General features: G+C 37.1%; 2 protein-coding genes and 1 pseudogene across 5 annotated transcripts; 1 reads left to right on the forward strand and 2 right to left on the reverse strand.

Moving 5' to 3' along the window:
* Positions 1 to 414: 414 nt before the first annotated feature.
* Positions 415 to 6,392, reverse strand: LOC149030125 (homeobox-leucine zipper protein ANTHOCYANINLESS 2-like). 4 transcript variants are annotated; one of them, XM_089142432.1, is made up of 9 exons: positions 5,420 to 6,392; positions 5,074 to 5,294; positions 4,868 to 4,985; positions 4,086 to 4,775; positions 3,873 to 3,974; positions 3,554 to 3,766; positions 2,633 to 2,807; positions 2,172 to 2,533; positions 415 to 1,707 (listed from the first exon to the last, which is right to left on the reverse strand). In XM_089142432.1, the coding sequence occupies exons 1-9, from the start codon at positions 5,585 to 5,587 to the stop codon at positions 1,330 to 1,332; spliced, it is 2,427 nt and encodes an 808-aa protein (XP_088998558.1). In that variant the 5' UTR covers positions 5,588 to 6,392; the 3' UTR covers positions 415 to 1,329. The 4 variants fall into 4 exon arrangements, with proteins under 4 accessions (XP_088998558.1, XP_088998559.1, XP_088998556.1 ...); XM_089142433.1 differs by having other exon boundaries at positions 5,074 to 5,291; positions 5,420 to 6,389; XM_089142430.1 differs by having other exon boundaries at positions 1,615 to 1,707; positions 2,164 to 2,533; positions 5,420 to 6,388.
* Positions 6,393 to 16,073: 9,681 nt separating this feature from the next.
* On the forward strand, positions 16,074 to 19,039 carry LOC149030126 (large ribosomal subunit protein eL24-like). The gene is made up of 5 exons (XM_089142434.1): positions 16,074 to 16,151; positions 17,662 to 17,737; positions 17,912 to 18,013; positions 18,150 to 18,298; positions 18,710 to 19,039. Exons 1-5 carry the CDS (start codon positions 16,141 to 16,143, stop codon positions 18,858 to 18,860), a joined length of 489 nt encoding a protein of 162 aa, XP_088998560.1. The 5' UTR covers positions 16,074 to 16,140; the 3' UTR covers positions 18,861 to 19,039.
* Positions 19,040 to 19,582: 543 nt separating this feature from the next.
* On the reverse strand, positions 19,583 to 21,118 carry LOC149030127 (pentatricopeptide repeat-containing protein At3g29230 pseudogene; annotated as a pseudogene).
* Between the last annotated feature and the right edge of the window lie 2,397 nt (positions 21,119 to 23,515).

Consider the following 23,515-nt stretch of genomic DNA (forward strand, 5'->3'; position numbering starts at 1 on the left):
AGAAAAAGCCTTCGTTATCGTTAGGGTTTTTTGTCCACACCCACCCGTGGTCCACAGCTCCCCGCGATTTACACTTTTCTGGAGAAACTGAATCTGAATGCAAGGAATAGCAATTAATTAATCTTACATGGGCCCCACCTAATCTGCGCGGTGAAACAGCGTCCATGTGCTCCGCATTTGTGATTCCACACATGCGCCCAACGCCCAGCAACATAGATGTTTCGTCTAGCTGGGTGTTGGAGTCTCGGATCAGTAGGGATTTCTCACTCCAAAACGTCAAATCCATGGTCTCGTGTGAACGGGTTGATCGACCTATCTACTCCTACACGAATTGGGACTTGCGAGACACCAGCCACCAATGCATGCATGAGGTGGCATGTTGAGCATGTTAACTGATGTGGTGCCAACTGCCAACCCTAGCTAACAAGTCCCATCCAGCAAGTAAATGTCCCGTCAACCACACACAAACCTTTCCCTACTGCTATACTCACTGTCAACCCCGATCCAGTCAAGTCGCAATCACCCGTTGAAGAAGAAGGAGCACGGTTGCGTGGAAACCCACGCCTCCCACGCGTCGACCCGTGATTGACAAAGCCATGGAAGCCAACCTCCTCATTCATTGTTCAACCAGACGAAACCCCCTGCACCACCGTACAAGTACCAAACAGCGAACAGCACCGCCCTACCCTGCAGCATTCGATTAGGTGAGACTTAGAGCACGGCCCCCACCACCGGCCACGGCCACGGCCACCGCCACCGGCGCCTATTTCTTGGAGCTTTTCTTTGTTCTTGCAATTAAGTGTTTCATCATAAAATCAACAAGTAATAAGAGTAATAAGAACACAGAGAAAAGGGAACAGCAGAAGATAATACACTTCTCATGTCCAAAGAGACTTAACCGAAAAATAAACAAGAAAAGTATAACACAACAGAAGACAGCAAAGAGACTTTTTCCTATTCAAGCCAGACTCTCTGTCTGCTCACTGATAAATCCTGGTCGAAGAGTCAATACCCGAACCACCACCCTTGCGTTGTGTTAAGATCACAAAGGAAAATTTGCATCTTTGGCCTGTATTCTCACCACCCAGCAAGGATTTTCCACCCGAGGTTCGTTCTTGACTCAAAACCCTAATTTTGTGAATAGTCTCAGACTTAGTCACATTCACGTACGTACGGTAATCTTCATCCTCACCGTCTTCTTTATCTTTGTTACTTCAATCTATATATCCTATTCAACAAATACCCTTTCAAGCAAGGGGAAATTAAAAAACAACAAAAAAACAGCAACAGCAGCTAACGTTATTATCCATGGCTTTCCCTTCTACTAACCTAGCTTTCACAGCGAAGGGCAGCTTTGATCTTCTGAACAGTGCAGGATATGAGATTATTAACTGTCTCTACAGATTCCACCGTGAGTTTAGCAGTTGGGAGATTATTAACCAGTATCTGAAAAGCCACAGTAAGTAAGGAACCACTTGCAATTCTTCCCAGGTTGCCACTGCCGTCACCGTCGGAACCGCGAGAACCCGGCCCGTCGGGAACGATTGCAAAACCAGAGGGCAAGAGCGCCACGTAAGACGAATCACCACCGTTCATCACAACATGCATTGCTGGAATATCTACCGGCGCATACACAATCAGAGACCCTGACGCATCGATGCATGTCTCCTGGAGTAGTAAGAGCATATTCTGGTTCGCATTCATGGGCTGTGCAAAACACATATGAAAGATAAAATCACAGACCTACCCTTCAATATTTGTTAAAATTACCAACATAATAAGCCCACCAAAGTTACAAAAATCTTCAAACCCTAGAAATCAAAACCAATTCGCCAGAAGCCTCTGGCCTTACCCAAGAGTCAATAGGGTTTTGGATAACCACAGGCAGATAGGACCACAAGGCTGCAAGTGGGGTCCATCAATAGTAGTATGGGACCCACGTCAGCCGCATACTTCCAAAGACCCACTTTTGATTACCGTCAATCAAAAGAAAGAAGAAAAAAACACCCATCATGATAGAGTCTTACAAAGTCACCGTCACGAGGAGTGGGAATGGACAAAATCGTCCTTGAAGATGACGTCATAGGCCTGGGCCCATACCGGCAATAAAGCCAACCGGGGTGGTAAAACAGTAATTACGGGCAAACAAGTTAATACACTCACAGTGGCACGGAGAAGGAGACGCAATTGCCAGGATCCTGGCCCTTGGCAATGTGGGCCATCTCTTGCATGGGCCCTCCATTGGAAAGTATGTCCCACTCACTCCTGAGAGACTCGTCTCTAAGGAAATCGAAGAGGCGCTGCGGCGAGACGGGAAGCCAAACGGAGGTAGCAGCGCTCAACACCACACCAGGAGGTTCACCGGGCTCGTCCACGCTCTTGCGAGTCATCACCCTCACGTTCTCGTCCACATTGTTTGTAGCCAATTTGTTCCATTTTTGCACCGCAGAAGGACAAACCCCAGCACAGAAGTTCTCCGTCATTCGCTGCGCCAGCTTCAACATGCTTCTCCTACCATTTGGGGTTATCGCAGCTGAACAAACAAAATATCCAAAACTTATCTTAGAGGACTTTTGTCAAACAGAAAGCAAACAAATGGCATGGGGTGAGGGTTAGGGCTTAGGAGAAGGACCAGTGTGATCTCTGGTGGGGACGCTGGAAGACATGAGGATGGCCAGGCATTGACATTGCCTCTGTAAGGTAGCCACCCATCTATGGGCGCCGAAGCCCATGCCAGAATTCAACAACGGACGGTAAAGCTGGTGCACCGGTCCTTCATCGAACACAGCATGTTCAACCCATGTTACCTGTCGACAAGAGATACCCAAAATTTTCACATTTCAACAGCGGAGTAAACCACTATAAAACCAAATAAGGTAATCGTTTTGAAGTCAACCTTTTGATTCATGATGATACCAGATGTTTCACCAAATCAAAATCATAGAAAGATTTTGGCGAATGGGGTAAGTGGTATATGTTTGAGAATCCGATCTAGCCCTGTAAACTAGGTCATCATGAATTGGATTTGATTTGGGTCTTAGGTCTTCAGAGAGTTCAAATAAAAAATAATATACATGGCTGGAAACAGATCATGTTGGGATTCTGGGTTGATTGAATTGTTTATTATCAATACAATCGACAGAGAGAATCAAGGGACTGGAATTAGATAAAGGAATAGAAGCATCAAATACATATTTAAATAAAGTTTCGAAGATTACAAGGACTTACCCAGAGATAAAAGTCAGTGAAATTAATGTGTTCGAGGCCCATAAATAAGAGTGGTAGAGGATTCTATTCTATAAAATTATTCTGAAAACCTCGATGTGGCGGAAAACACACACAAAAATCTTTTCAAAGTTGATTACTGTAGACGCTTCAAGCAAAAGCAGCAGAATGACCGCATTTGATGTTTAAAGAAAAAGAAAGTGAGATCTGTGGTCCAGATTTTTAGCTATTCTTGTCTTAAATCCAAAACCCGTTTCTCAGCTCTAATAGAACTTGGTGGAACACGTTACCATTTTCGTTTTGATTTGTCTTTATTCTTTTGTATTACCTTGGAGTAACCATTGGGCGTATCTTGAACTACACAGCCTGACGGGAACCTTCGGCAGTTCACAAAATGTTGAGCAGTTGAAGCTTCTAGGAGGGTATCTACAGACACATCAACCACAGCCCAAACACCTTCTGCGTGTTGCTTGCAGAACCTCAAGAAATTAACCTGGCGAACCGGAACCATTGGTGAAAGAACTTGAAGCTCCGCATGCATCTGCAGTGTATGAATGATTTGTTTCAGGGTAGAAGGGGTTCAAAGCCCTAATGAAACAGTGACATCTAAGCTCTACAGCAGAAAATAGAAAGCTTGAGATCCTTACCAACTGAAGTGCACCATTTCTGGTTCCACCCATTCCAGTTGATATCACGTCGTTGGTTGAAGCTCGTGCGATCAATCCAGGAAACATTTCAACCCAACGATTCTTCCAAAATTAGAAGAATAAACAACTAATCAAAATCAAAACTTCCCAAAAGAAAATTTTGCAAGAAAGCAAAATAATTGTGTCAATTAGGGAAAGAAAATAGATGGTTACCGCATCCATCAGAGTCTCAACAAGGGCCAAGCTGTTGATGATTACCATACCAGTCTCCCTTGAGGCTTCAGTGACGAAACTATTGGGTTTAATGTCACCGGAGGAGGGGAAAAGCCGCAAATACTCATCACGGTTCAAAGTCTCCTTCCCACCATCAAAATTAGGAGACCAGAGAGGATCATTCGTATGAGCCAGCTTAACCAATTCATCCATGGCAGACAAGGCAAGCTCAAGCAACATAGACCTCTCAAGATTCGTCGTAGCTGCTGCAGTTCTAGGAGAAGACACACCTGGTGGCAAGCCACCAGAAGCTGAAACCCCAGCACCACCAAAATCAGACGCCAAAGGCAATGTCACCGCCGTGGTGTTTAACCCACCAAAGCCATTACTTCCACAACACAGTTCCAGACTTGAACTGGGCATTTGAGTTGGCATTGATGAGGGCAAGGAAGACAATGGTCTACCCAAGAACTTTCCTGCAAGGGCACAAACTCGATCAAGCTCATCTTTCAGGCGAGCATTCTCAATCCTAAGGTGCTGCTCCTCTAAAGAGATCTCCCCTAGCATTGCCGGACCACCACAATTGGTGCAGATGGGATTTCTCATCACCTCCCTAATCGACATGTTCTCAGCTCGAAGCTTATCGTTCTCTTGCCTCAGGATTGAGTTCTCATGGCGTTCGAGTTGGGTCTGGTTCATGTCGTCACGAAATTACAAAAAAGAAAAAGGAGAAGAAAAAAAAAATTTATAAAGATAATACAAAGAGGGTCTGCAATATTTACCTTCATTTGAGTACGGCGATTCTGAAACCAGAACTTAACTTGTCTGGTTTCCAAGTTAAGCCTCTTGCTAAGTTCCAATCTTTGCTTCTCATCTGGATGTGGGCAATCCTTGAAAAGGCTATCAGGGATTATAAAAGAGAAAAACACAGAATAAGAGATTTGTTATAGGAAGCTCTATTTCACAGAGAATCAGTGAGAAATCTTACGCTTCAAGCTCCTGGATTTGCTGTGGAGTGTGTCGATGGTATCTCTTCTTCCTCGGTGGATGCTCAGCTTCTTGATCGTCACCTGATGCGCCGTCCATGTTATCGCTTCCAGATCTACTTTCATATTCATCTTCCCTATTAATCCTCCCACCTGTTACAGGCGAATCTGAATTTTCTCCAATCCTATTTGCGTCGCCTTGCCCTTCCATACTCGTTTGCTGCTATCAGAACATCAAACAAACACAAATATGAGTATAAAGCAAAACATAAAACAAGAATACAGCAGATACCATAGATTTACACAGAAACTTGAAACATCCCTTGAAAAAAGAGTAGAAAATCATACAAGAGCGAGTGAGAGGCCTGGTGAAGTAAACATAGATTTGGCCAGAGACGGAGCGACGAGGCGTGGCTGAGCGATCACACCTGCAGACATGTTGCTGTAAGGTATATCGGCCACGACTCTTGCACCACCAACACCAGAACTACTCTCAGAAAAACCCCCAAAATTCATCAAAAAAAAATATCTTTCTAGTTGTCTAATTTATTTTCTCTGGGTTCTCTCATCAGATGCTTCTCCTTCCTGTAAACACAATCTCCTTTCGTGGTAGAACTAAAACCACATTTCTTGATTCACCTCTGTCACGGGATTAAATCACGGCCCAAAAATAGCAGAAAAAAGAAGTAACCGAAACAGAAACAGAGAGAACAACACACAGGAGACAAAAGCAAGAACTAGCAAATTGCTCCAAAGGACCCAAATCCTCGTCCTGCTGAAAAATAACTCAGAGAAGGAAAACAAGGAAAAAACCTTCACTGTTGATTGTCAGTTCGTTTTCTCCCCGTCTCCCTCTTTTTTTTTACCATCTACACTCTCTTATCTTCAAACCCAACAAAAATGGAAAACGAAAACCACCTCAGGAGAAGGTCGACCCCAGAAGAGAACCCAAAAACCCTATTTAGCCAGACTTATAGCTCTTCTCCTGCATGCCTAGCTTCCATTACTGTATACCAAAACCAAAAACGGAGAAAACGAAAGGCTTGAAAATGGGAGAAAGAGAAAGAAAATAATAAAACAAAACAAACAAGGTAGAAGATAAAACGCTTATGTGGACTCGTCGAAAGCCTTACAAATACTAAAAACCAAACCAAGTGGAAAAGGTTAGGTTGACTCTTGCACACACAACCAGGGAAAATCCCAGAGGAAAAGTTTCTCTGTTAAAAGGTGACTCCTTTTTCTCACCACTCAAACATGACAAGAAATTTTTTTCACAGAAGCTCAGATTCGTACCAACCATGGATAGAGCTAGCGAAGATAAAAATCGGGATCAGTGCAAGAAAAGAATAGAGTGAGAGTGAGAGAGAGAGCGAGAGAGAGAGAGAAGAGAAATGGATCTACAGCTGACTTACTAGGGACTCTAGAGTCAATCGAACACAGATGGGCCCACTGTTCATAAAAATCTCTTTTTTTTCTTCCACACCTTTCTCCTGATTCAGGCCACTTTCTCGCCGGAAAAGTGTCAAACACCTTCGGCGGCGGCGGCGGATGTCTTGCTGAGATTTGCTCAATTGCCACAATACAAGAGAGAGAGAGAGAAACGTCTTTGTCGGGTGACGAAAATGATAAATGTCTCTCTCTTTAATCAATTTTGAGAGTGATGTAGACCGTTCGATCTTATTTCACCAACCATGGGGCCCATTGTTTTTACTGACTAAATATTTGAATCCCGTCATTGTTGCGATCCACGGAAACATGATTCGTTAAATCTATGAATGATATCGAACCTTTTACGCTATGAATGCCTTTATGGAATCATTTCTCTTTCGTGACGTCATTCTTCTTTCCATATTTGCCCATCTGAACGTTTTGTGAAATGCACTTCACCAAAAAGGAAAATTTGTACACGAGAGTAACGCATTTTTGATGAATTTAAATAAAAAATAGAAAAAAAAAAGGCAACCTATGGGTCTGGGAATACCATCTTACAAACCTACGGCTACTTTCTACTTCTACATTTAAGTTCCACATTTTTAAGGTAGTTAGGGCAATAAAAATGTGATCTTGGATCGGTTTATCGATGAAATATAGATGTTTGAAACCTTTAAATTAAGGATAAAAGCTCATTATATAACGACTAACAAGATCGATCAAAACTAGAAAGAACAGATGAATTAATGTCGATCGATCGCTTTGCTATTGATTTTGATCTTTAGAATCATTAAAAGATTGAAAAATTACTAGTTTGATTGAAAAGATCAATTAAAATTAGAAAAATACCAAATGTAATCTTTTAGGGAGAAGGAAAAACCTATTTCTAGGAATGCAATCTATACATACTACCATGTGTCGTGTTCTATAAATATATATTGAAGTCTTTTGTACGTGGAAAAATTACCTACACATCGGAAAACCCTAACTGAGGCCACACTTTTTAGCTGATAATGACTTCATATCATAAGGAATCTAGATAAGATTGTTGGATGACAGGGATAAAGATACTAATACCGAATCAATCAAATCTTGCATAAAGGGTAAATCAAGAGAAATATCAATAATTTTTCAATGTATATTTTTCTTTTCTTTCTTTTTTGAAGGGTGGGAGGGGGAGGAAGGAGAGTGAACTGTCCAAATGTGTTGTCCCCACCAACGGAAATATCCGCTTTTTATCTGTTTTTGTCGTGTTGGTTCAAGTTTGAAGCACGAAAATTAGAGAATAAGATGAGCACAATCTTTTGAGATCAATATCACATCAATCTTATTAAACAATCTTTTAACCTGTTCCAAATTATGATTAGTATTGATATTGGCAATAACATTTAGGAACCACAAATACCATTATTTTTAGTTTTTTTCTGTAAACAACAATATTTTGAGTTTTTTTTTTTTTTGTCTAGTGTTGATCATTACCTGATTGGGAGCATAGAATGCTCTCCTAATGGCTTTATAACCACAAATGTATAGGGCCCACGAGGAAAAAAAATAATTTAAAAGTGGGTTCTATCACCAGTACCTTTTGGCTTTTCTATAGTCTGTAGTCGACAAGTAACGAAGAGTACTCCGTGCTTCTCATCAGGAGAGAGGATTTGGACTCCTTTTAGTTGAGCTTTAGGTCATTGGATCTTGACTTAATTCTTTGTATGCTTAGATTGAAAAGTCTAAGTAAGAAAAAGGCGAAAAAAGGCATGCAACTATACCTGTCCTTTAAATACCCCACAAAAAGAAAAGGGAAGCATTAATTTAGAGACATCTTGACTACGTCGTCAAGGGTTAGCTTCACAATTGTTTGAATGTATTGTGACGTTTCATCCTGGTCATTAAGGAGATTCGAATTCTTGAGTGTACACTTGAGACATTGGTCTTTATCAAATGATCCAACCCATTGAAGTTGCGTTTATTTATTTATTTTAGTTGCTAGTATGCTATATGATTTGAATCATCAAAACCGATTGTTATCTCCGAAACCGATTTTTTTATTTTTTTCTACAATATTAAACATCTACCTACCCTCCCAATTCGAAATGTTATTTGTTTACCCTTAAATATCACTCATAATTAGATATTATTTAATTTTCAGATATATGGTAACTAAATAAAAATAAAATAAAATTCACACATTAATGTGTTATTCCCTAAATAAGTAAAGTTAATATCTATCATAAATAATCAGAATTTGTCATAGTGATCATTGATGTTGTCTATCCTAGAGAATTGCGAGAATCAATCAATTTGATGATTTTGAATACTTGATCTCACTCATTTTACAGTATAATTACACACCGTAAAATGAAAGTTCAAACCCTACATAACGTAGTTCCATTATTAAGTTAATCTATATTAAAACAAATGTTATAATCCAACCATGATTTCACCAAAAGATGAATAAAAAAATTACATATATAGTGCAATGCCTAGTAGAAACTAAATTTTATATTGAAATGCTAGTATGAGAACAATTTTAATTGATAAGTTAAAATTTAAGGTCAGTAAAATGTCGTTTTATATTTTTTTTTTTTTTAGAAAAAATGTTAATTTATGTCGTGAATAATATTTTTGTTTGTATTAATATATGTATGACATATAATATATAAAAAAAATAATGTAAAATCACATTAAGAATGTCAAATCGTTCAAATTATAAAAACATTAACCATAACATAACAATTTAATAATGCATATAACTAGATGACTTTTACCTATTTGAGGCTAAGTTCTACATACTAAACTTTTAATGTTCAAAAGTAAATAAAATATACAACATTTCATATATGAAGATGATGAATGTATAAGAAATAAGAGGTATGCTCCCTTTTGGAGATCAATCAGATTCTATACGTTCCATTAAAAAACATGTAACTTCAAGTGTTTGTTCTTCTTTTGTTTTACCAAAATTATAAGTTACTTTATTTTATTGGTTTCATGTGATTTTATTATATATATATAATATATATATATATATATATATATATATATATATATATTTATATATATATATATATATATATATACATCCATGTATATATATATATATATATATACATCCATCGTAACATTTATTACAAATAAAACAGCCGAATAATTGTTTATAATTTATGTTAGTAAATACCTAGATATAAATTTATGTAAAATAATGGTAATATCATCAATTATACTGGAAAAATTAAATATGACTATAATAAAAATTAAATGCATTTTGAATCGAACTACTATAATGTTGCCTTTAATTATAAATTTAAATTGTCATAATGAATTTTCTTATTGTTATTTTCAAGAGGAACCTATTTTGAAACTACAAAATGATTCATCTAGTTTTTATAAATGTTATTAAGCGACTAATATTTTCACATAGATAAAAATAACAGATTATGTAAGTTGTTAACTAACTATTGGAGCATTAACTATAATATGTCATTATTTATTAAGTGTATTAGTTCGGTGAATCCCTTTATTATAGTTAGCATCGAAACTTATGAATTCACAAACTATAAAGGCTTTGGAAATAATTAATGTATATCTAGGGTTTATTAAATGCAAATAAGCCATATCGAAACATTTTGATTAAAAGATAACAAAAAAGTAGTAGTTTTTAATTCTCAATTATAAAATAAACTTATTAATTTTTATTTTCCTGATAATATCTTGTTTGTATCCTTACATTTTATTTTATTTTTTTTAAAGAATCATTACATTGCATGTTGATGATTTTCAATGTATAGGTTGACTAAAAATGAAAGTAAGAAAATTGTGGGGAAAACAAATGAGAAGAAGTATAAAAAGTTATACAATAAGTTGCACACAAAAGAAGGGGAAAAAATCTATTTATAAGATAACTAAAATAAGGAATAGAAATAATAGAGATCTTGCCCATATTAGATATATTAAAAATGAATACGATAAAATACTAGTATGTGATGAAGACATTAAGAAAAAATAGACATTCTATTTCTCTAGTTTAAATCTTGTTGGGCCGGGGGAGGGGGACCAAAAAAAAAAAAAAAAAAAAAAAAAAAAAAAAAAAAAAAAAAAAAAAAAAAAAAAAAAAAAAAAAAAAAAAAAAAAAAAAAAAAAAAAAAAAAAAAAAAACCTAGTAAACTTCAAATATTTATGATTCTTGTTTACGATTATGACCATAAAAAAAGAAAGAAGGAGAGAAGCAAAGTAGTTTCAATTAACAAAAAAAAAAAAAATAATAAAAATAAAAAAAAAAAAAGAGCAAAAAAAAAAAAAAAAAAACAAAAAAAAAAGGGGGGGGAAAAAAAAAACCCGGGAGAAACAAAAAACCAAAAAAAAAAAAAAAAATTGGTTTTTTTGGGGGGGTCACCAAGGCTATTTGCCTAATTAAGATAGTCATGAAAATATATAGAAAGTGTATGGAATACATTCGTATGGTATTTATTGACTTAGAAAAAGCTTGTGATATAGTTCTTAAAGAGTTAATTTGGCAAGTAAAAGAGAAAAAAAAAATGTTGCAAGTAACTTTGTAGACATAATTAAGGATATGTATGATGGTGCAATGACAAGTATAAGAATAGTGGGAAGACAAAATAATGAATTCTTAAATACAGTTGGAATACATCAATAATCAACTTTAAGCCCATATTATTTGCATATGAGGTTAACAAAAGACAATCAAGAGGACGTCCCCTATTGTATTTTTTTTTTTGCCTGATGATATTGTATTGATAAATGAGACTCAAATGGGGATTAATACCAAGTTACAATAATGGAGAACAACTTTGTAATCAAGATGCTTTAAACTAAGTAGAACGAAGATAAAATATCTAGTTTGTAACTTTAGTCATGATCGGACAAACGATGAAGTGGTGAAACTTAACGATAAGAAAATTCCTTAGAATGATTGTGTTAGATACATATGTTCAATTATAAATAGAATAGGTGATATAAAAGATGATATTTTTCAAATAATTAATATAAGTTGGATGAAGTGGAAATGTAAGTCCGGGATCTTGTGTGATTGACGTATTCCATTAAAGTTTAAAGAAAATTATATAGTACCGTCGTTCGACTAGCTATGATGCATGGTGCAGAGTATTGGACTATTAAAAATAATCATATAGATAAACATATTATGACAAAAATGAGTATGTTAGAGTTAGTCTGGGAGTTGCTCCCATGAGTGATAAGCTTCAAGAAGGTCATTTAAAGTCGCATAACCACGTTCAACAGAGACACAAAAATGCCGTTCTATTGATAAGTGATGTAATCTAAATTGAATGAACTAGAAGAGTCAGGGGTAGACCTAAAATAACTTTAAAATAAACGCTGATAAATGAAATGAATGACTTAGGCCTTATATCTAACGTGATCTCAAACAAAACTGATTGGAAAACAAGAATCTATGTAGCCGACCCATTTAGTTGAAACAAAGCTTATTACTATTGTATTACATTATATGCTGAGGGATTTTATTGTCTATGAATAGAATGTATATGCACATTTCACTAAATAAGGTTGTGATTGTTTCCCTTTATTGGAGCTCCAAACTATCGATTATTGATCCAACAAGTGCATCATTATAACTATTTGATACTTATTATTTACATTATGCTAGCTAATTTGTTTGTGAATTATGGAAATCCATATAGGCATTGGTTATAAAAGCACCATTGACTAATTGTTTTGCAATGATATAAATATGCTCCCATAATAATAAGATGAAGTCTTCTTGTTATAAATAAAAGGGCATTGGCATTCAAGAGAATTAAGTGACAGAGAGGACATGGCACGTGTTGTGAATTTAACAACATTAAAACTCGGGTTAAAGTTGGTAAAGTTGGTAAAAAGGGGAAGAAGGGCATACTGTAGATGGTAGTGGTGTGAAGGTTCAATTTTCAAAACGAAAATACTCGAATCAACTTGGCTTTTTGAATAAATACTTTTTCCCCTTAAGCTAGTGAAAATGGCATCAAATGTGAAAATTAGAAAGAACAAGATAATAGAGAGAATGTCTCATGAGATTATCTATATATGCTTTTTACTAGTCGTCAACTTACAAAATTATAATTTAAATGTGTATAGGGTGTCTCATGAGAGGATGTGTATTTTTTTCTTTTTCTTGTCATGTCGGAAATATAATTGCTTGCATATTATAAATATATGTATTTGGATATTGGATCAAAATGATGTGTTCTCTGACTCAAGTTGACATTTTTATCCACAATCATATATGAAAGCTCTTTCATGTATTATTGTTATTAATTTATAAACCTATTATATAATTTAAAAGATGAAAAAGTCTTAAGAGATTTGGGGGGAGGGGAACTTATTAAAGTGACTTAAAACAACATTTCATTTGCCAAAATGCAGATATTTTGGAACAATTTCAAATTAATAACAGTTGTATTGAAGTTTAGTTCATTAATGCGATAGAAAGTATGGATAATTGGTAGATAATCTATTAAATGTATTTGACATCTACCTACTTGTAAATGCAATCATACATCAACTAATGTATGATTGCTCATACACCAATTTAGTGTGGGGTATTTGCCCTATAAAATTGTAATTTGTCATAACCTAGTTTATTGATGTCTTTATATCACTCGAAGTCATAACTATTTAGCCGAAGCTGTACCTTTATTTTTTATTTTTCCTATAAAAAGATTAAAATCTCTCTTCAATTTTTGATTTTTGATTTTTATTTTTAATTTAAGTTTTCTCATGATAGCTTATATTTATTGCATTCTATAAATATGTATTATTCTTGAACCAAAAAAGAAAAAGAAAGTATTATTCCAAAGTTATTTTTTATTGTAATCAAAAGTGATAATTGAGGGAAAAAAATGAATGTTTCATGAATATCATTTCAATTTATAGGTGCAAAATAATATTATCTCCTTAGTCTTAAATTGTAATAACACTTATTTTTATATATTATTTTTTTAAAAATCTTTGAATTTATATTTTTAATGCAAATTTATATTTAGTTATTTAAAATATAAAATTGTATTTAATTATTATAAATGTGCATAGCAAAACATTAATGTACAAGATTTATGCCTCAAAATATTAACGGGAACTTAAGTAGGAAATGACTAAAACTGGTAGATTAACCTCCACGAAGTCCTTAATGAATATTTATTGTGGTATTTAATAATCCTCATTTTAGCAGATGCAAGCTGTTAGCTTCCCCATCACGAGTTACAATGTCTATGTCAAAAGAAAATAGTATTAAAGTTTTTGGGATGTTCTAAAATGCCCTTCGGATACTAGTTAGAGCTCTCTTGTGCTCTTCAAAACTATGTCTTAAATTTTATCCCAAAAAAGTTTATTCACACAAGGAAGCTTCACTAACGTACTATGGTTCATAACCCCTCCTATGGCTTTGGTATATGTTATCCCAATTTTGGCAAAGTCTCAAAGTTTGGGTAGACCAAGGTCCAGCCTGAGCCAATGGTTGTTGATTCCGGTTCTCCAAACTCTAGCAAGAGTCAAGGTGTCGTGATGAGGTCCCTAGGTGGGAGGCTCCAATGGCTAGAGACTCCCGGTGCATATGTCATGGGATGTACCCTCCCTGTGGCAGGAGCTTGGACTAGATTGAGGACCCAACTTCTTCTCCCATAATTAGAAGTGCAGTTTGTCCTCACCCACCTAGAGGTATGACATTTCGTACTTGTTAGGAGATACGTTGATCTGACCACAATCTGCATGGGAAACTGTTTTTGTTGGTTTATCGTGAAAGTAGATAAAGTCCTGTCAACATTAGCATTAATTGCATGGTCAGTGTAAGCCATATGCCCATTAGAACGGTAACATCCCTAAATACCCGCATGACATCCTAGAGGAGATCTGGGACACGCTAAATGATCCAAGAACCACGAAGCACTTGGTTCCACTATAAATACTCATCGCCTACCAATGTGTTTGGTAATCTACATGTTATTACTTGAGCATATATTGTTCATCGTCTTCCTAGCTTTCTAAGCCTTGACCTCGGGTGGTTTTGATCTTGAATCTGAGTTAACCTTCAAAGGTGGTTGATTGGTTTCAGAGCTGGCCCACTCTCACTCTCTCTTTGAGCCAACTCGGGGGATTGACCATGGCCATGCAAAGGGATCACATTTGGGTGAGACAATATGTTTCAAAATATTCTCTTGATACGCATTATTGCACTCTCATACCCCTCAATATGTAGTACCATGGGTGGATTTCCTCAATGTAAAGTTAGAATCATAAATTTCTTGGGGTTGGTGTGGGATCAAAATGAAAGGAGGAACTCAATCAAGGATGGACTGATTAAGTCAGTTGGAACAGGAGAGAATATTGATGCATTACATGACCAGTGGCTTATATGTATTGTTTCAATGATCTGTGGGAAAAAAAAGAATGTCCCTCAATGAGCATTTCAATTTATAAATGCAATTAAATATGTATAAGGTTCTTATAAATGAAGTTCAAACAAAAAATGCAAGATTTATCCCCCAAAATATTAACAGGCTAGAAAGAGAAGCCAAATGTCCTTTATTGAAAATGGCAAAATAATTGGCAGATGGACCTCCATGGAGTTTGTAATGAATATTTATTGTGATATTTAATAATCTTTATTTTGGTAGATGTAAGCTACTAGCCTTTCTATCATGGATTACAATGTTTATACTTTGAAGAGTTTTCCATTACTCCCCATTGAATGATTTACCTAACAAGTTATGGTTAGATTATCCTTTCGAAGGTTTTGGGATATCTAAAATGCTTTCTCGATACCCATTCTTGCTCTCTGAAACTCATCAAATTTATCTGCGCATCTTGATTAATTTATAATAGAGTTTCCTTCACATAGAGGAAGCTTTAGCCAACATGCTATTTGGGTTCTTTATGTTTCAAAATATCTCTTCAATGCCTTTTTTTTTTCATTTAAATTATCATCAAACTATTCACAAGTACTGGGGCCCACAAGCATAGTAGATGGGAATCAGAGGGAGTCTGGATCACATATATTATGTGGGGTCAATATGATATTAATAAAATAATTTAGAGATGGGACCTCCACTGGATCCCGCCTGGGTCCCCACACAGTCTGTGGTTAGAAAGCGTCAATATGCGTGATCTTTCAACGTGGAGGTGATCCAGACTCAAGGGAAAAATAGAAAGTGTTGAGGGATAGAGGTTTGAACCTAAGACCATTCATGCACACTTAGCTCTTAGATTGTAAAATGAATTAATTTTTGTAGTCTTGCTGAAGAGGCAAAAATCCTCAATGGGAGTTGGGCCTGGTCTTGGGCCTGTATATGTTATACAGACGGTTGCTCATGAAGTATAATGGGCCTTCCTACCCCCCAAAAAAAAAAGGTATCATGGGCCTGATTGGATCGTATGGGTAGTAAATCCATCTAGGTTTATATTGGTTAGTTCCACGGGTCTCATTTTCCACACCTTCTGATCGTGAAAAAAGGTTTCAATCAAGCGTCTCTAGATAAATGTTGTAATCATAAATTTTTGTCCGCGATTTACCCTTTATCTCTTTTTATATAGGTCTGTTCTTAGTCCGACTTGCATCTTTGCATTTAGGGTTTCTGAGCAGTTGTAAGGAGCAGAACAGGAACGCGGCAACAATGGTTCTCAAGTATGTTTTCCTCTGTTTCTCGCATCTTACTTGGATTTGAGTAGTGTTTTGTGATGGATTCTCATGGATTTTGTGTCTAGCTGTGGTGAATGGAGATCTATCTGTGTGTTTTCTAGTTTTTTAGTTTTTGCGATTTCCCTGAAATCTTTACTTCTTCATGGCTGCATTTTGTGTTTCTGTTTCTTTATCGGTGCATTCAGACTTTGATTAAGGAAAGAAATCGTAGTTTTTCGTTTCGACTCTTCATTCGGTCTGATGGTCTTTTGAAGTACGAATATTCCAATTGATCAATATAGGTTCTATTCCAATCTGGACTCGATTACGTTAAGAACCCAAATGATATTTTGGTTCCTTGGTTTGGTTTCTAGGGGTTAGGGAAATGACCGCTCTTCTTAAGCTAAAGGTTTTGCTTAGTAACTCAATATATGTTTACCGTTTTTAACTGTCTCGTGTTTTTTCCCTTCTCCATATTTGACTGATTGGCTATACATAACAATTCATGAATTGGGGGTTTATCATTCTGTTACTCTGAGTTCTATTTTGTGATGCATTTTAGATGATTTTGTAGATCTGGAATTTCGAAGTGAAGATCTAACCTGTTGGCTTTCTTGAGCTAGATATATGGGTCTGTGGATCTATCCTATAGGATCAACTGATTCATTTAGGTTCTCAACTTTAAAGTATGCTATGTTCATAGAATAGACATTAAGTGCTACCTCAAGATCAACTATTTAATAGCTTAATCTTTAAATGAAAGAAAACAGAGATGAAGAAAATGAAGACTAAACTCCATTGTAGCCTAGTGGTTGTGGGGTTATGCTTACGGTCGGGAGAAAACCTATTCTTAGAAATATATGGATTTTTGTATTGACTCTCATCCAGTTCGATGGTCTTTTAAAAGGTGTCCCAATTGATCAATTTAGGGCCTTTTTCAAACTGTACTGGTCGTGTCAAGAACCCAAATGATATTCTGTTTTTCCTTCACGGTTTGTAGGGAGTGTTCTCTGCTGCATATGCTTCCAATGGGTGAATTTGTGTTTCTCGTGTTCGTCAAAAGTTAACTTGCACTCACTTGCTTATGCTGATTTTGTAGATTTGGAATTTCTAAATGATCCATCCAGTTGTTTTTTCTTCTTCTTTAGCTTCATATATGGAAGGGTCTGTAACTGAATCATTTAGATTATTGACTTTAAAAGATGTAATTTTCATAGAATAGACATCAAGTGGTTGTGGGGTCGTGGCTACTGTCTTCCCATGCCCCCTCCAAAAAAAAAAAAAAAAATTATGGCTGCGCGTGTTATTAGCCTTCCCTGAACGTGATGGATTTGTTGTTTGGCTTGTGCAGAGTCTTCTTAATATCCATTGGTAGCATGTAGTTTTTGTTAATAGAATTCTCTCTGTACTCATTTTATGACCTTTCAATGGAATGAGTGAAATATAAATTTGTTGTCTTTCTGTGTATTTTTGGTGGCCAATTTTTATTTTTAATGCTATACTTGTGGCATTTTAGGACCGAGCTCTGTCGTTTCAGTGGAGCCAAGATATACCCTGGCAGGGGTATCAGATTTGTTCGTTCTGATTCTCAGGTGAGTGAGTCCTGGTGAGATATATAATTAGGTTTTCTGGTTACAGACTATCAATAGCCTGCCACATTTAGCGTGCTCCTGTTTTTTAAAGTTCTTACAGTATGTGAGGTGTGTTGGTTTTTAGTTCTTGGATGATCTTTTAACTTGTGATTATGTCACTCTGCTTGCTTTTAGGTTTTCCTCTTTGCAAATTCAAAGTGCAAGAGGTACTTCCACAATAGACTGAAGCCATCAAAGCTAACATGGACTGCCATGTACAGGAAGCAGCATAAGAAGGTCAGTATGATTATTTTATCAATATTTTATGTGTGTTTCTGTAGCAAATGCTTTTAAGACTTCTTTTAATATGTATTTGTTTGGCATGTTGGTCCATTGTTATAACTAAAATTTCCTCTGTATTTTTGGCGGGCAGGACATTGCTGCTGAACAAGTAAAGAAAAGGCGTCGTGCTACCAAGAAGCCTTATTCAAGGTCGATCGTTGGTGCAACCTTGGAGGTAATCCAAAAGAAAAGAACTGAGAAGCCAGAAGTGCGTGATGCTGCCAGGGAGGCTGCTCTTCGGTAAGCTATCCTTAGTGCTTTCCTATTTGTTTTTCTTCTGATCTTGTTTAATTTTCCAGTGAACCAAAACTAACACAAGTTGATCCATTTATCTATGTCTTGTTAGAGCCTGCAAGGTGTCAAACAGTTTTTAACCATTTTTTTTAAATGGATGAATTCAAGTAGTTTGTAACCTTACTACCCTTCTAGTATTTCACACCATTTTGGAGTGAATATTACCATCTCATGTGTATACTTGAAGTATGTAAAATCACAATGAAACCTTCTAAAGGTGACATAGTGCTGTCACTTTCCAATTATTTCTAAAAGCCCTTTGAAATGCCCCTTGTGAAACTGTCGAGAACAGGACTAGGGACACAGTAATACTCCTAATGTCTTGTTTGCTTAAACTCTATATTATGCATTCTGCAGTGAAATCAAGGAAAGGATCAAGAAAACTAAGGATGAGAAGAAGGCCAAGAAAGCAGAGGTTTCCAAATCACAAAAAACCCAGGTGAAGGGCAACGTACCCAAGGGTGCTGCACCCAAGGGCTCCAAACTTGGTGGTGGTGGTAAGCGCTGATCTGTGCCCACTATTACTCTTTGAGCAGAGACTAGTTAGGAGTTTTTGTCCCTTCTCCATTTTGAAGTTTTTGTATGGATTGACCAAAACCGTGCTCTACAGATATTTTACCTTAAAACATTGCAAGTGAAGAAGCTTTTATTCTTTAATTGATGGTTTGTCGGAATAACTGGTATTTTATTAGGCAGTTTCCAGTTTAATTGACGACTTAATCCAGAATGATTTAAATGATTTTCGATTACCTTTCTGGGTAATATAACAAATTAAGAACTGAAATTTGTCAATGATATTTGGGGCAGGTGTATTTGCTTGATTCGGGAAATGGGAATAGCAATTTAACATTAAAATGCCCATGGAAAAGCAATTTAAACTTGTAAGGTTTTAAAGAAAAGGGGGTCGGAATGGTAAAGAAAAGGGGGTCGGAATGGTTCTCCAGGGCTGAGAGCTACGTTTGGTATGCAAGATATGTCAATGTCGACGGTATTTAGCCCTAAACATCTGTAACATTTACCTGCTGCACTGTGATTGTAGTAGGGCTTGTGTCAGTTTATGCAACCCGTCCAGCCGGTGTCATCCATCCCTTGTTCCTTCTGTTTTTTATTCATGGAGAGAGGGTGCTCGAGGCACTGGTGGTTTTAACTGTTGATCTCAGCATTGGAATCTGCATGTCGCAGCATGTGTGAAGGGCTACAAGAGTGCTGTTACATTTTGAAAATGTGACGCTAACAGGTTTCCTCAATAGTGTCTCTGCTCACACGAAATTCATGAACTATGCCATTCACTTCAATCAAGCTACAGCCAGGGACCTTCGCCAACCCTAGATTTTTCATCTTCTTTCTTACTTCAATTGCATCCTCATTCATGCCTGCAGCAGCATACAGATTAGAAAGAATAACGTAAATGCTGGGATCATTGGGATCCAACTCCATGAGATGTTTTGCGGCATGTTCGCCCATCTGTACATTACCAAGCCTGCTACAAGCTCCGAGAAGTGCTCCCCACATGGGGACGCTTGATTCTATGTCCATTTTCTCAATCAACTCTTTTGCTTCATCTACCAAACCTGCCCGGCCAAGAAGATCAACCATACACCCGTAATGTTCAACTCCTGGTCTCACATTGTATGCTTGGCTCATCAGGTTAAAGAATTCTCTCCCCTCTTCAACAAAACCTGAATGCCTACAGGCACTCAAAACACTAAGAAATGTTACTTCATCAGGTGCCAAATCTGAGTCCAACATGCTTGAGAAAAGTTCTAAAGCTTCCTTCCCGTATCCATGTACACCGAGACCGTAGATTATTGAGTTCCAGGCTTCGACATCCTTGTCCTCTATCCTGTGAAACACAGAAAGAGCAGCCTCCATCTTCCCACACTTGGCATACAGATTGATCAATGCAGTACCCAGGATTGCATCCACCGTGAAGCTGTTCTTATCTATGTAGCCATGGATCCATTCGCCTTGCTCCAATGCTGCTAGATAAGAACACGCTGATAGTGCATTAACGATTGTAAATTCGTCCGGTTTGATTTTTAATTTCTGCATCTCTTGAAAGACCTCCAACACCTCTGTATATGCACCTTCCCTCGAGTAAGCATCAATCAACAGTTTGAAGGTAGTCAAATCTTTCAAGTGAGGCGGCATTTGAACAAACATCTTACGAGCATCTTCCAGATTGCTTGCCGAAACATACCCGCCGATCATAATGTTCCAAGTGATTGAATTCTTCTCGTCCATCTGATCAAACAACCACCGTGCCTTCCCCAAGGACGTTGACTTCGTATAGCCATCGATCAGGCAATTCCAAGAAACCACATTTCTGTTAGGCATTCGATTAAACATTGAATGCGCTTCTTCCACGATACCTGAATCAGCCATGCCAGAAATAATCGAATTCCATGAAACAATGTCGGGTTGAGGTATTTTCTCAAACACTTGAGCTGCAACGTCGACTGAACCACAACAGGAGTAGAACGTGATCAACCCATTCTGTACGTACAAGTCTCCACCCAATCCATATTTAAAGAGTTGCCCATGAACCTGTCGACCTTCTTCAATGGCGTTTAACTTGGAACACGCCTTCAGAACAAAGGGAAAAGTTAGGGGGTTCGGTGTCGAATGGGCATCACTGACCATCTGGGAGAATAAACGGAGTGCCTCCGTTGGTTGGATACTCTGAGCATATCCTCTGATCATAACGTTGTAAGAGAAAGAGTTCGGTTTCATATCCCGGTTGAATATGGACCTGGCGTAGTCCATATCTGCGGAGGGAGAGATAGAACAGAAAGCAATGAGACGTGTGAAGGCTAATGGGTGGTGAATGAGACCGAGCTTAATGAATTTGGAGTGAATTTGAGCAAACTCATTGGTGTTTCTGCAGAGCTCCAAGAAAGCCAACCATGGCTGGAGTTGGAGAGAAACTGAGTCAGCTCGACCGTATCTTTTCATAGGCTTGAATTGTAAGAGATGAGATGAAATCATTGCAGACATTGCAATCGAAGAAACAGAAAAAGAATGGCAACCTCAATTGCACGTTCTGGGGATTTGTTCATGAACTATCGGCTTCGCTACCATTCCCAGAGAACCAGTGGAGAAATCAGAGTCTTGGAGATACGATGATTGAACCATGAAGCACGTTGAACCGTTGATATGGGCTTGAAAGGCTTTCGAGTTTTGACAGTGTGCTTGGCCCAGGTACCCTTGACTCCGAATCCCTTTCCGTCCAGGGAGCACATTCTGTTTTCTTGACACTTCTCTGCTACACAATAGGGGTAGGGTTCATGAGACTTGGGTTTAGATTATCTCTTGTGAGCTCCACTCTTATTGTGCTTTCTTTTGTATTATTCACTTTTGATTGCTAATACGAGAAGCAGGCCTGCTTGACTATTGCCTGTTCAATACTAGGATCAAAACTAGTAGAGTGAGAAACTAGTGGTAAGGCAGGCTTAGGATAAAATTTAATCCGAAAGTTAGTTTCAACCAATGTTGCTTAAAAGTATTAATGTGTTCTCCATTGTGGGATCCATACCTCTGAACTATTTTATCAATGCACACAAACTTCACATGCCACACTTATTGTGTGGTGAAGAAACATAGAAAGTGATACGTGTTCCTCGAGGGAGAGGTGATCCAGATTTTTCTACTAGGCTTGAGTCCAAGCTGTGGAAAACATATAAAGTGCCCTTTTTTTCGTAATGAACATAAAATGTATTAATAACACCAAATTCAGGCTTTAACGAATTAATTGGGTGCCCTAGAGTGTGAAAGAAAGCAGAAAAACATCAGAAATCAACTTTTTAGGGGTTTGCCATAACCGGGGTAGTTATGTTGGACCTACAAAGTGTTTTCGGTTTAACCAACTCCACTCTGGTGGGCCCAAGACGGGGCCATATGGGCTCAATTTTCTTTGATACCAAACCCTTTCAAGCTCTCACCAACAACTTCCTCTTAGGTGTAGAAGTTGTAACGAACTCAACTCTCATTTTTATGGAACAGTTGACATACTGTGTTTTACCAAAATAGCCTTCTTTACGGTCCACCCAAGTGGTTAAATCGAACCGTTCGGTTCAAATGCCGATCGGAATCACGATCTTGATCCCGGGTTATTTCTAAATGCCGAAGTCCACGAATGGGTTATAGCCTTATAGGGTTGGGCTAATTGAGCTAATCCCAATATTGGTTCCATTAGAACTAGATCATGTTTTCTATTATGTCTTTTTTTTTTTTTTTTTTGGTATTTGAGGTTCATCCGGGTTAGTTTGCGCGTACCTTGATTACATCCTCAGGGGGATGCTTGTCGTCCGCAAGGGTCGAACACATGACCTCTCCACTGAGAAGTATGGATCTTACCACTCTACCATCCCTGCATTGACATGTTTTCTATTATGTCGTTACCACACGAATGCAATGAGCAATGATAGTGTTTAATTATGGTATTAATAATGGATGTAATATTTTACATCATAAGGGGTGGAATGGATAATTTCACCCTTACAACTACCCCACTAGAAAAGTAGACATGAAAATAGATGGATGGCTAACAGGAGGTTAGAAATGGGAATACATCACTTTCACTTGAGGTTACTAGAACGCAAGGAAAATATAATGGAAGAAAGTGAAATTAAATCAATACTAAAATAAAATTATCTATATAAATAATAGAAGTTTGGTAATTCTTAAGCAAAATATAGGGTCTCATGAAAGTCCCATTCAAAAAAATTAAAATAGTCAAATGATCTTGAATGCTTACTCTTTTTACAGTCATCGAATGCTTACTTTTACAGAAGCAGCCCGAAGTGTTAGTGATTGCTATTCCTATTACTAATTTTCATTTCACATAAATGAGTCATGAATTTCAAAACTTAACTTAAGAGAATTCTTCTTATACCTAAATCTTAATGTCTTAATGTCTTGAAAATTGCTATTTTACTGTTCAAAGAAAGACTAACAATTACTATCTTCATCCATGAAAAAACTATCTATATTTATTGAGACAAAGAGATTATTATTCATGGTGGATAGATAGTTTGTTTGTCTAAATGTGAGAATTGTACGCTCTCGTGAAACTGACATAAATATCTTTCCTAATGATGTCAACACTCAGTCTTAATGGAGGTGGGTTCTCCTCTTAAATACGTGATGAACATGAACATATAT

This window comes from Hakea prostrata, chromosome 1 (genome assembly GCF_041222555.1).
Source record: "Hakea prostrata isolate BN-2017 chromosome 1, UWA_Hpros_2, whole genome shotgun sequence".
Classification (NCBI taxonomy): domain Eukaryota; kingdom Viridiplantae; phylum Streptophyta; class Magnoliopsida; order Proteales; family Proteaceae; genus Hakea; species Hakea prostrata.